This window comes from Carlito syrichta, unplaced genomic scaffold, assembly GCF_000164805.1.
Source record: "Carlito syrichta isolate Samal-C Ts95f unplaced genomic scaffold, Tarsius_syrichta-2.0.1 Scaffold311753, whole genome shotgun sequence".
Classification (NCBI taxonomy): domain Eukaryota; kingdom Metazoa; phylum Chordata; class Mammalia; order Primates; family Tarsiidae; genus Carlito; species Carlito syrichta.
In genome coordinates, this window is record NW_007255849.1 from 1 (window position 1) to 13907 (window position 13907).

Genomic DNA, 13907 nt, shown 5'->3' on the forward strand with positions numbered 1-13907 from the left:
TATGCCGAGGTGAGTGGATTGCCTGAGCCCGCAGGTTCGAGACCCACCTGGGCAACTTGGCGAGACCTCATCTCTACAATAAATTAAAAAATTAGCCGGGTGTGGCAGCACACACCTATAGTTCTAGCTACTTGGAACACTGAGGCAGAAGGATCATCAGAGCCCAGCAGGTTGACACTGGGATGGCCGTGAATGTGCCACTGCCCTCCAGTCTGGGCAACAGAGTGAGACTCCAACTCAAAAAAAAAAAAAAATTAGAATGAGTCAATAGAGAACACCTTATTAATAAAACTCAAAATGTGTTTAAGAGTTTCAGTTTAACCTTTAATACAAAGACTATATATCACAGAAGAAGAGTCGAAGTGTATTTAATAATTTAATAGCTCTTTTCTTCAAATAATATACTGTGACAATTCTATAGAACTAGAATACTTCTTAAAAAGAAATACCATAGAACATGCCAATATTTCTACTTGTAAGGTGGAAAGATGTAAGGTGTTATTCATAATAAAAATAAAAATACACTTGAGCTAATTACCTATCAAGGGCTTCCTTGAAGTACTTTCTCTGGACATCAAACTGAAAGACTGTACGTTCACAGTCAGTTGAGGCATTATCGCTACCCCCATGCTTCTTCAGGAAGGCATCAAATCCATTCTCATCTGGGTATTTCAAACTACCCATGAATACCACTAAATTAAAAGAACACAAAGTCATACAACACAAAGATATAGACAATATTTTTATTCTCAAGGATGAACTTTCTTACATGCATAGAAAAACTAAAAGAAAAAAACAACATATTAAATAGTTATGTCTGAATAATCCTTCCTTCCTTCTGTTTTTGTAACTTTCTATTACACTCATGTTACTTTTATGCTAAAAAAAAAAACCCAAATATTTCATTCTTAAAGATAAGGCAAATACATAATTTATTTATACAGAGGTTAAAATGTAAGCACAAACATATATGCAGATTAACTGCAACTATAAAAATTCATAAAGTGTTATGTTTACCCTCAAATAGCTTAGAAAACAAGAATATAAAAAATGAGTAATTTAGAAAAACAGATATGGATTTAAATATTTGTAACTGTATAGCATCTGCATATGTTTTATTTAGGCATATTCATAATTAAAGTGAAGGTTCCTATTTTGCTTTGTGTTTATATTGTCTTTTTAATTTCTGTATTTCTGATGCTTTGACATTGTAGGGCCTTGCAAATCCTGGAAGAGACTGTCTCTCCCAGGGCTAGCCAAATCCTAGAAAATGCCAATCATCTCCTAATTGGTTGGCTTTACTATAGTAGTAACACCTCAATAATAGTAATAATAGTAACACCTAAATTTAAAGTAGTTTTCTAAGTGGCTTTGTTATAAGTTGAAAATTAAGTCATTTTACTATTTAGAAAAGACTTAGAAAGTTGTATTAAGAAACTCTCTTTTGACTGGGCTCGGTGGCTCAGTCTGTAATCCCAGCATTTTGGGAGGCCAAGGCAAGTGGATTGCCTGAGCCTGTGAGTTCAAGACCAGCCTGAGCAATGTGGTGAGACTTCGTCTATACAATAAATAAAATAATTAGCTGGGCATGGTAGTGCACCCCTGTAGTTCCGGCTACTTGGAAGGCTGAGGGAGAAGGATCGCTGGAGCTCAGGAGGTCGACAATGGGGTGGCCGTGAGTGTGCAACTGCACTCCAGCCTGGGCAACAGAGTGAGGCTCCAACTCAAAAAAACAAACAAACAAAAAAAACCCCAGAAACTTTCTTCTGTAGCTGAGTTGTCTTAATATAGAAGCCACTTGAATTTAAAAGTGCACATTTCTGCTTTCCCTATACTGCCCTCGGAATGTGACAACTTCCCCTTCTCCCTTGACCCAACCCTTCTGACTAGTCTAGAAGGCCAATCTTATCTAGTAAGTCATTGCTAGTGCTGGAGAAGAAACATCCAGACCACCTGATATAGTTAGAAGACATGGAAAACAGTCCAAGACCAGCATAAGTATGTCTGAAAGCCTGGTGTGGGCATTGCCCACTTCCCCTCCATCTGTGAGTACAAGGGCATCAGACTGTCATAGGCCAAGGGTCTGAAAATGGGATTGTTACAATTGTGTTTTAAAACAATTTAAAGCTATCAATTTAAATGTTGTGACTTTCCCTTCCTTCTAAATTCCAGAGTGTTATCTAAAAAATGTCAACATGACCAGGAGACTTTCATAATCAGAAAATTCTGAGTCATACTGAAACTGCACGTAGGCTTTGAACTCAGGGTGGGTGAAAAGTTATGAATTTGGGGTATAAGTACTGGAATGAATGTGTGCTGCTTTGAGTGGATTTTTGGTAATGATGCCAACCTCTCTCCCTGTAAACCTAGTTGTAGAAATTAAATCTCCTGTTTTCCCAGTTTCTCCCTCTCATCTTTGACTGAGAGGGATAGCAGCTGGTTTGTTAGACCAGACAAAAATAGCTTCATTGTAATTGTCAATATAAGTACACTAAAGGAGATTAAAATTAAAAGTCTCCCCCATGATATTCATAAATCAGTAACTTTTTCTTAGTCTTTTCTCTTGTTAAATATGTCACCTTCTATCAAACTGATTACTAATCTTTGAAATCCATTCATACAAATTTGAAGGAAAAAAAAACCAGGAAATGATATTTTACAAGATCTTACTGTGCTCCAAAAAGTGTGCCAGCCCCGGCAGGTCATCTGGATCAGCAAAACTCCCAACTCCAACACAAAGAGCCGCTGCAGACTGGAGTAAGCAGAACACATACAGATAGTTAAGTTAATCCTAAAGAAGTAATATTAGAGTCTCATTTTAAGGATTCATTTGGAGATAGATGTTTTCCGATAGAAGCTAACAAAATTCTTTCCCTGAGAATCAGGAGGAGCAGCAAAGTGAAACTCACCAGAAATATGTCAGTTTCACCCTGCTGCTCCTCCACATGCCATCCTGCCAAATGCTGAACAGGTACAGACCTAAGGAAAAAAGCAGAAACAGACAGAAAAAAGGGAAGAGGGACTGGACAGCCCACCCAAATATAATTTCATGTCAGCATTTCAAAATTCTGAACTAAGTTTGCTCTCTGAATTATTCGAATTTGGAAATCTGTATAAGTAACATGTCTAGGTAGATTATCTCTAAAGATCTTTAAGCAATAAAGGCTCTATGTTCAGTAACTCAGATACTAGACGTAAAATCTCTCAGTATGTTACTCAGAAAGCTTAACTGTATGAAAATAGGGGTGAACTAACATTTTAGAAAAATATCTAACAAAGATAATAAGTAAATGGTTAAAAAAGGATAAAAATTTTAGTCATTAAAAAATTTTAGAACTAAATTTTAAAGAGGCTTTTTAGTTCTTCACTTTATATTGAAGATATATACTATAAATTACTTATCAGTATATGTTCTCCCAATACCTTGGGAAAAGCAAAGTTTGTAACAAAATAGACAGTCAAGAGGTCCAACAAACTTTACACTTAAAATGATTGAGGCATACCATTGTATTATTGCAGAGGTTAAAAGACACAAAAGAAGAGAAAAAAATACTCAATTTCAATCCTTAACCATAGAAAGGTGAATTACTAACTTTCCAAAATTCTACAAAGGTCAATTTTACGGGTTAACACATTTCATGAAATAAACAGATTATTCTGATAAATGGTTACCAGGCTAAGAAAAGAGCTTTTTTTTTGAGTGAGCCTCTCACTCTGTCACCCAGGCTGGAATGCGGTGGCACAATCAGAGTTCACCACAGCCTCAGCCTCTCTCAGGTGCAGGTGATCCGTCTGCCTCTGCTACCAGGTAGCTGGGACTATAGGCATGTGCCACCACGCCCGGCTAGTTTTTGACTTTTTTGTAGAGATGAGGTTTCACTATGTTGCCCGGGCTGATCTCGAACTCCTAGGCTCAAGCAATCCTCTCACCTCGGCCTCCCAATGTGCAAGGATTACAGGCATAGCCACTGCGCCTGGCTTTAAAAGGTTTTTAAAAAATAGCATGTACCTGGCATAAAGTTTTGTCATGTATCAGAAAATGAAACTGTTTTCCAAAGAACCAAACAGTATCACTTGATACTACAAACTCCATTTTGAAGACTTAACATAAACTCAGTTAAAACATGGGGGAATAGCCAGTTCTTCAAACCACAGTCTAACCTGTTCTGTGATGTTTTAATAGGTGCCTAACCTGCTTTCAGCTCCAACTACCCCATAAAGATTTCTTGTCTCGACCAGCAGGGTTGAAGACATTTTTGAATAAGTTGACTTAAACCACAGTCTATCAGTCAGCTTTGACCACAGCAAAAACAGGCTCTGCGATTGCTAGAAAAGAAATTCATACTTGAGAATTTTCTACCCAAGAAATTCATACTTGAGAAATTCAGACTAGAGAACTGACTTAAGAAAGTCTTGAACAAATTTTAATTCAGTATTTATCATACTTAAGTTTCAATCTTGTTAATTTATCAAACTTTTCAGATCAAGGACAACTTCTTTTGGGAGGAGGAAAATGGAGGGGGATAAGTAGCTACCTTCTTAATTAGGTAAATGTTCTCCAAAAAACTAACATTTTTCTTCCCACATCCTTTATTAAATTTTCATATTTGCCTTAAACAAGGTTCACTTTTTTCAAATAAAAATTAAATCATAGCTGGGCTCGGTGGCTCAGCCTGTAATCCCGCGCCTTTGGGAGGCTGAGGTGAGCGGATTGCCTGAGCCCGCGGGTTCGAGACCCGCCTGGGCAGCAAGACCTCATCTCTACAATAAATCAAAAAATCAGCCGGGTGTGGTAGCGCATGCCTGTAATTCCAGCTACTTGGAAGGCTGAGGCGGAAGGATCACTGGAGCCCAGCAGGTCGAGGCTGCGGTGGCCGGGAGCGGCCACTGCACTCCAGTCTGGGCGACAGAGTGAGACTCCAACTCAAAAAAAAAAAAAAATTAAATCATAAAACCACTTCACCCAAGTTAGAGGGCAGTGGCATGATCATGGCTCACGACAGCCTCAACATTCCTGAGTAGCTGGGACTATAGATATGCATCACCATGCCTGGCTAATATTTTGTTTTGTTTTGTTTTAGTCAGAGTTTCACTTTGTTGCCCAGATTGGAGTACAGTGGCATGATCACAGCTCATCGCAGCCTAAAACACTTGAGCTCAAATGGTCCTCCTGTGTTAGCCTTTCAAATAGCTGGGACTACAGGCACACACCACCATGCCTGGCTAATGTTTTGATTTTTTGTAGAGACAAGGTCTCGCTGCACTGCCTAGACTGGTCTCAAACTCCTGAGCTCAAGCAATCCTATTGCCTCAGCCTCCCATAGTGCTGAGATTGCAGGCATGAGCCACCACATTCAGCCAAAACTGTGTATTCTTTTAAGCCACCTCTTACCAAGACTCATCTACTTTATTTCCCTTTTCCAGACACTCATTCAATGATTATAAAACCACCTATCACTGTTACAATCATGGAATCTTTCCTTTCACAAGTTTACTCACTGCTTCTAAATCAAAATAATTTATCTCTTTTTCAAACTACTTAAGTTCCTCTCTGTTTCACTCTCATCTAATCCAGAAAGTTGTCAATATTTTGTGGAGGATTATATCACACTGAGGTCTCAGAAAAGAAAGGTAGCATCTGAGCCATACAAGACTAAGACCCTGCTGCTTCTCAAAAGATAAACTTGACTGGGTATGGTGGCTCATACCTATAATCCCAGCACTTTGGGAGGCAGAGGTAAGAGGATTGGCTGAGCCCAAGGGTTCAAAACTAGCCTGGGCAACTTGACAAGACCTCATCTCTATAACAAAATTTAAAAAATAAAAATAAAAACTAGCCGGACCTGGGGGTGCGTACCTGTAGTTCCAGCCACTTGGAGGGCTGAGGTAGAAGGATCGCCTGAGCCCAGCAGGCTGAAGCTACAGTGGTGGTGAGCATGCCACTGCACTCCAACCTGGGTGACAAAGTGAGATTTCAACTCAAAAAAAAACAAAAAGAAAGGAAAAGAAAATATAACTTTTAGAATTTGATCTACCTAAGCAAAATAAAAAGGGGTACCAAAAAGATTGGATGTACATCTTCATTTTTCAAAAGTGTTTATAATTACTGTATACTCTTAAGGTATTTTATAATGTCTTGATATAAAAAATGGCTGCCAAAATAATTTTTAGGTCAGGTGCAGTGGCTCAAGGCTGCAATCCCAGCACTTTGGGAGGCAGAGGTGAGAGGATTGCCTGAGACCATGGGTTCGAGACCAACCTGGGCAACTTCATGAGAGCTCATCTCTACAATAAATCAAAAAATTATCCAGGCATGGTGGCGTGCACCTGTAGTTTCAACTATTTGGAAGGCTGAGACAGAAGAATTGCCGGACCCCAGCAGGTCATCGCTGGGGTGGCCATGAGTGAGCCACTGCACTCCAGCCTGGGTGGCAGTGAGACTCCAACTCAAAAAAAGAAAACTTTAAAAAAAAAATTGTTTTAAATTGTTTTACCAGTTAATACAAGAAATAAGGAAGTACAAAGCCCAGGAAAAGCTACTTAGAGATTTAAGGATGTAGAAAAAAAACTCATAGATGAGAAATATTCAGTTAAGAAGTTTTAAGCCAGGAGTTTGAGACCAGCCCAAGCAACATAGCAACACTTCATTGAAAAAAAAGTTTTAACATGGCCAGGCTTAGAGCTAAAATGGACCAGAAATGTCTGCAATCTTGTTTTAGAAATGAGAAAAAAAAAGTCCTAAAATCATCCAGAAAGACAGGGACAGTCAGACTTAGAACCCAGGTTTCCTGACTGTCAGTGTTCTTCCATTCTGTGACTTTTATAATTTATTCCTGTGTATTACTGCTCTATTTGAATTATAAGGTCTATTTTAAGTTAAAAATGAATGTATTAAATCCCAATCTATTCATAAAGACTTAGTTTATAGACTTCCAAGTAGCACATATATATGAATTTTCTTTTCAGTGTCATAGTTTTCATTAGTTTTCGAAGCTACAACTATTTGGCCTAACATGTTACCCAGAAAAAAGATCACTAATAATCTGAGTAGAAAGAGGCAAAAAGCTTCTTTAAAATATGGCTCAATTTCCCCCAAAACTTAGTAAAGCTGAGCTGATACAATCTTTCCTTTTTTTTTTTTTTAATTATTCTTTTCCAGGAAGAATGACTATCAAAGGATTTATTTAAATGATACCTATCACTTCTACCTCACATCTTCATAACTTTCAGGGACGATGGCTTTTAAGTATTCATTTAACATCTAAATTTTAGTCTTATGATCCAACTGTAAGTCCTTTGTATGTGGACTGTACCATGTTGAATGTAATATCAATATTCAAGAAACTAACTTTAATAGATTTTTGCTCGTCAATTTCACTGCAATGTCTCCAAAATATTATATTCCAATATGGGTACTTCCTACTACAAAATGAAGGCATTCTTCAAAAGAGATTGAGAAATTCTCACTATCAAACCCTATTTATCTATTCACTGACTGTTACTATATATTAAACAAACTAGAGCCGGGCTCGGTGGCTCAGCCTGTAATCCCGCACCTTTGGGAGGCTGAGGTGAGTGGATTGCCTGAGCCCGCGAGTTTGAGACCCACCTGGGCAGCGAGACCTCATCTCTACAATAAGTCAAAAAATCAGATGGGCGTGGTAGCGCATGCCTGTAATTCCGGCTACTTGGAAGGCTGAGGCGGAAGGATCGCCGGAGCCTAGCAGGTCGAGGCTGCAGTGGCCAGAAGTGGCCACTACACTCCAGTCTGGGTGACAGAGTGAGACTCCAACTCAAAAAAATAAAAATAAAAAATAAAACAAAGTTCAACTGCCTCACTTCTATTTCAGCTCTTCCAAAGTATTGATTTGTCCAGATCTTTGGTGCTTTCCCATAAAAAGAGCTAAATCAAATTCAATGACCTAGACAGAAATTACCCATATACATCTTAGAACTCTAGGCCTATGTTAAGATTCCACACTAATCCCATTCTCTTCTTTTTCTAGTCACACCAAGCATAACATACTCTCTTATTCCTGTATCCCAGCCTAAGAATTCTGCAGATCCTCACCTACCAGTACTTGTTTTTAAAATATATAATGTGCACAAATATACATAAATTAATATACCTTTGAGTCCTGATTACCTCTGAAAGATATGGTTATGTGTAATTTTTATATTTTTGCCTTCTTTATAATCCATTATTTTCTATAATGAACACTTGCTACTTTTATAATCAGAGCAAAATGTTTTCAAAATGTAATCCTTATACAGAATGAACAGACCTTTACTAAAGACCAAAAGATAAACATATACTTTATTTCTGTTGTCAAGAAATAAAGCATGAGTTTGAAAGCTATCCCAAAGAATCCCTAAATTAGTAAAAGACAAAATAATAGACATGACTCACACCTGTTTTTCGGTGGTTTTCTTTCTAGCTTCTGCCCTCTCTTCTAATTCTTCCAACTCATTATCCTCAGTATCAAGGTCATCATCGTCATGTTCATCGTCATCATCAAACTCATCTTCATCATCAAAACCCTCTTCATCATCATCTTCAATTTCAGCTCCAGAATCTTCATCATCATCATCTTTTTCTTCTTCTTCCTCATCTTCCTCCTCCTCCTCCTCTTCCTCTTCATCATCTGTTGCATTTCCTGTTTTACCGTCCATATTACTTAGGTCTGAAATCAAAAGTGCCTGCAAGCCATTGTGTAATTTGATGTATCTGAAAGAAAAAAGCAGTAATAACACATTTTGATTCAACTGCTCTTTACATTACATCAACACAAGTAATCAGTTTAGCAGAATTAAAAAAAAAATCCAAGTACACACACACACACACACACACACACACACACACACACACAAAACTAACACTATGTGTTAATAAAATTGGTTGCTCTGAGGAAGGAACTCAAAAGTCAGTCTCTGAATAGCTGGAAGGAAATTAAGGTAAGGATACTTTACAATATATCCTGTCTTTATTTTTAAATTTTGACTACATACAGAGTGACCAAAAAATGTATACACATTTGCAAATGTCATACTTAAAATGTATACTTTTTTTGGCACTCCTGTATTTTATTCAAAAAACACATTTAGAAGTTAAAGATATACAACAAACCCACCACAACTTGACCTTCCCTGTTTTTCACTTTATATGTGCTTAATCATTCTACCACACCAGAAGATATGGCCTCAGAGAAGTGTATTCCTTAATATACAGTAATGCCAGTATTAAGGCAAAACTGGACCAGGCAAGGTGGCTCACACCCAGCGCTTTGGGAGGCCAAGGCAGGAAAACTGCTTGAGCCCAAAAGTTCGAGACCAGCCTAGACAACATAGCCAAACCTTGCCTCTACAAAAAAATCAAAAAAATTAGTCAGGTGTGGTGGGCACACCTATAGACCCAGCTACTCAGGAGGCTGGAGGCAGGAGGACTACTTGAGTCCAGGAGTTTGAGGCTGTGGTAAGCCGTGATCATGCCACTGTACTCCAGCCTGGGCAAAAGAGTGAGACCACTGACTCATACACACACACTTTAAAAAAGCAAAATCACATAAAATCAAACTTTCTTGATTTCCTTTTCCATAATATATTTGGCATACCAGTCTCCAAAGCTGCTTTTATGAACTAAAGAATGGTTACATGTCTAAGAAAATAAAATTCCACAGACTGGTAGCCCTGCAGGAAGATGATTTTTTTTTTTTAATGGGGTCTCACTATGTTACCCAGGCTGGTCTCAAACTCCTGGGCTCAAGTAGTGCTCCTGCCTCCACCTCCCAAGTGGTTGATATTACAGGCAAATGCCACTACATCAGTCTCCTGATTCTTACCTAGTAAAACTACTGTGCCAAGTGATGCCTTAGTGCCTATTACAGACTGCTTCCATTTACACTATTTCTTTCACATATTACTCAATAAACATTTATTTAGCTCCCTTTATCTATCTGATATCATGCTACATTAAGGATAAAAAGGAATAAAAATCACATTCCTCTCACATTCCTCACCATTGGGCACTCACTGTCTAGTAATGAGATAATCAAAACAGTACAATACAGAATGACAGAAGTCAACAAAATGTATGAAAGAAGGAAACAGTCAGGGAAGGCCTCTGAGACAAGGTATACTTAAGTAAGTCCTTGAAGACAGAAAAAAGGAGTTAGCCAAGCAGAAACTGAGAAGAATAACATACAAAGAAAGAGACGAGGAAAGGAATATGTGGTCCAAGATGGAAGATGAAGACAGGGATTTATCTCCCTTCCATATCAAATAATCACATGTAAATGATAGTTGTGTTTTTGCCTGAGAAGAAAATCATGACAGCGTTAGAAAATAGAAAAGGATACTGTTAGAAGATCACAAATTTTAGAAATTATTAGAAGACATTATGCAAATTTGATCAGATTAATGGAGAAAACAGCAGAGAAAACCACAGACCATCGTACATGTGATAAGATACTGGTTCTTCCCCAAGAAAGTTTGGAGAAAGCCTAGGCTACACATCAATAAATTTTAAAAGTAGGAAGAGCCTCAGGACAATAAGCTCAATTATTAATTAAACTGGAAACAGCCCAAATGTCTACTGACAGCAGAGTGAACAAAGTGTGGTATAATCACACAATAAAAATTTTTTTCACAGTAGAATATCATAAAGCAAGGAAATACATAATTTAGTAACAAACTACAAAATTAGCTAATCTTAAAAACATAATATGTAAAAAAAAGCAAGTCACAGAAGACATACCATTCATATAACCCAGAATACAATAAAAGGTAAGCAGCATATTGTTTAGGTATATACATATAAGTGATAACACTTTTTTTAAAGCAAAGGAATAAACACAAAATTCAGAACAGTTGTGGAAGTGGGAGGATAAGCATGGAAGGATACAGAGGGATAGGCTGACCAAGTATACAGAAGTAGATCCTAGTTCCTAAGCTGATGGGTTATTCATTTTGGATTTGTCATTCACCACTTAAAATAATATGCACCCCAAAATATGCCTCTTGGCCTAAGAACTGTTGAACTGAAGGCTATTAAGAAGAAGCAGATGCAGGAAATAAGCAGGACATAAATTTACAAAGATAAAAGTTATCCCAGCCCATCCCCCTTTTACAGTAGAAATATACAAATTAACCACTGAATACAACTTTAGACCTGTATTGGGTCGAAAATGACACCAGAGGAATTTACTCTAACAAGCTTTACTAACTAACTAGGCTTTGTCTGTCATTTTCTTGCCTTTCTACAAGTTGTCATCCCTAGAGACTCAAAGTTCTTTGGTCTTGTCACTTTTCTAAGCATTTACTGTTCTCTCCTTAAGATGCAATATAAACTGGAATTCAAAGCCAACTCTTTGAAAATCTACTCATTCTCTGGGTATTGCCTACGTACATATGAAACATACATGGTAATAAATCTAGGTTTGGAGCAACTCCCTCGGGTCCTCTCCCACTGTGGGAACTTTTCTGTCCTCTCAATAAATCCTATTTTAAAAAATAAATTAAATAAATAAATAAATTTAGATTTGTTTTTCTCTTGTTAATCTATATTTTGTTACATGGTTCTATTCCAAATAATTTATTTTTGAAGAAAAGCTGGTTTCCCCTCACTTCACAACCAAACAGCAGTTGGACAAATTAAAACCCAAGAGCTGTTTTCCAAGAATGTGAATAATCAGTCCAGAAATAAAGTCTAAGATGAATCTATGGTCTTTGTAAGGTGCATTTTCTTACTAGCCTAAATTTTTCAAAAATATAGATGAGAAAAAAAATCTACTTTCAAAATAATTGTATGCATTCTACTTTCAAAATAAATCACAATTCTGGTACTTCCTTAGTCTATGCTGTCATCACGTGTAGTCTTCTCCTAACTACCTGTTTCCATTCCAACCTCAATACTTGGCCATTATGTCCTTACTTCCATACCATATTCTTACTTCAATTCTAGTCCCTCAGCTGACTGTATAAAGATCAGTTCTATCATGGGCTGAATTGTATTCCCCAGAATTAATAATGTTGAAGCACTAAACCCTGCCACCCTACCCCAGGATGTGACTGCATTTAGAGACAGGGCCTTTAAAGAGGCGATTAAATTAAAATTAGGCCTTTGGAGTGGGTCCTAATCCTTGTGGTGTCCCTATAAAAGGAGAACATTTGGAAATACAATGGGACACCATACATGTATGCACACAGGGGAAAGACTATATGAGGAGATACTAAGAAGAAAGCTATCTGTCTGCAAGCCAAAGAGAGGCCTCAGAAGAAACAAAACCTGATGATACCTTCATCTTGGACTCCTGGTCTTCAAAACCATGAAAAAGTAAATTTCTGTTGTTTAAGGAGAAATTCCCTATAAAAAATAGGGACTCCTGGACTCCTGGAGGAAGGGCAAGGCTAATCAACATATTCTCTCTTAAACAAAGGACCTAAGACTGCTTGAAGACAGCATCAGCTGTTAAATGACAAAAGTGTCCATCTCCTCCCAACCTTTGAGATATTTTTCAGACCCTGTACTCTGAGGACTGACACCCACCCAGGCCCTTAACATCAGGAAGTAGGCTGAACTGGTCTGTGATGTCTCTCCCAGAAATTGGCTCTGTCACAGGAAAATTCTTGACACCCACCCCTCCATGACATCAACCAATCAACAGCCCCTATCCCTCTGGCAGCCAAGTTCCCTTTAACACCCCATCCTCGACCAGGTTCAGTGGCTCAACCTGTAATCCCAGTCCTTTGGGAGGCTGAGGCAAGTGGATTGCCTGAGCCTGCGAGTTTGAGACCCACTGGGGCATCTTGGTGAGACCACAGATCTACAATAAATAAAAAATTAAGCCAGGCTCGGTGGCTCAGCCTGTAATCCCACACCTTTGGGAGGCTGAGGTGAGTGAATTGTCTGAGCTCGTGGGTTCGAGACCCGCCTGGGCAGCGAGACCTCATCTCTACAATAAATAAAAAAATCAGCCAGGCGTGGTGGCGCATGCCTGTAATTCCGGCTACTCAGAAGGCTGAGGCGGACAGATCGCCGGAGCCCAGCAAGCCGAGGCTGTGGTGGCCAGGAGCGTGCCACTGCACTCCAGTCTGGGCGACAGAGTGAGACTCCAACTCAAAAAAATAAAAATAATAAAATTAAAAAATTAAACCCCATCCTCAGAATCTTCAAGGAAGCTGTTTTGAGTAATTTCTCCTACCCTCTTAGTTCAGGGGCCTATATGACTGCATCAATTTTGGTTTTTCTAGGCAGAGAGCATAGGGAGATCATAACAAAGCCATCCTGTCTCTGACGTTTTGTTATGGCTGCCCTAGCAAACTAATACGAGACCATTTACTTACCTTTTCAAAATCCATCAATGACTTCCCACCATAGCTGGAATAAAATCTAAAATCATTATCATGACCTACAAGGCTCTACATAATCTGGCTCCCCTCTCTCCAACCTTCTTTCCCACTATTCTTCCTTCATTCTCTCTGCTGTAACCAAATGATTTTATTGTTTTTATTTTATCTTATTTTATTTTATTTTCAGTTAGGTTCTCACTCTGTCACCCAGGCTGGAATGCACAATCACGGTTCACCACAGCCTCAAACTCCCAGGCTCAGGAAATCCTCCTACTTTAGCCTCAGAGTAGCTGAGACTACAGGTGCACACCACAACGCCCAGCTATTTTTTTTTTAATTGGAGTCTTACTCCGTCACCCAGGCTGGAGTGCAGTGAAACACTCACTACCACCCCAGCATCAACCTGCTGGGCTCCGGTGACCTTCCGCCTCAAGCCTTCTAAGTACAGGTACATGCTACCATGCCCAGCTAATTTTTCATTTGCAGAGACAGGTCTCACCAAGTTGCCCAGGCTGGTCTCAAACCCCTGTGCTCAGGCAATCCACTGGCCTCAGACTCCC

At 38.7% G+C, this 13907-nt stretch overlaps 1 protein-coding gene across 1 annotated transcript in view; it reads right to left on the minus strand.

Annotated features, from left to right (window-relative positions):
• Nucleotides 1-538: 538 nt before the first annotated feature.
• Nucleotides 539-13907, minus strand: part of LOC103271536 (nardilysin-like) — a gene marked incomplete at its 3' end in the record, with an annotated part of 43701 nt that continues 30332 nt past the window's right edge. The window contains exons 2-6 of the mRNA XM_021718040.1: nt 8413-8728; nt 4193-4326; nt 2910-2979; nt 2671-2752; nt 539-692 (exon numbers count right to left, since the gene is read on the minus strand). Coding sequence (XP_021573715.1) covers nt 539-692; nt 2671-2752; nt 2910-2979; nt 4193-4326; nt 8413-8728 — 756 coding nt within the window. The remainder of the gene's footprint in view (nt 693-2670; nt 2753-2909; nt 2980-4192; nt 4327-8412; nt 8729-13907) is intronic.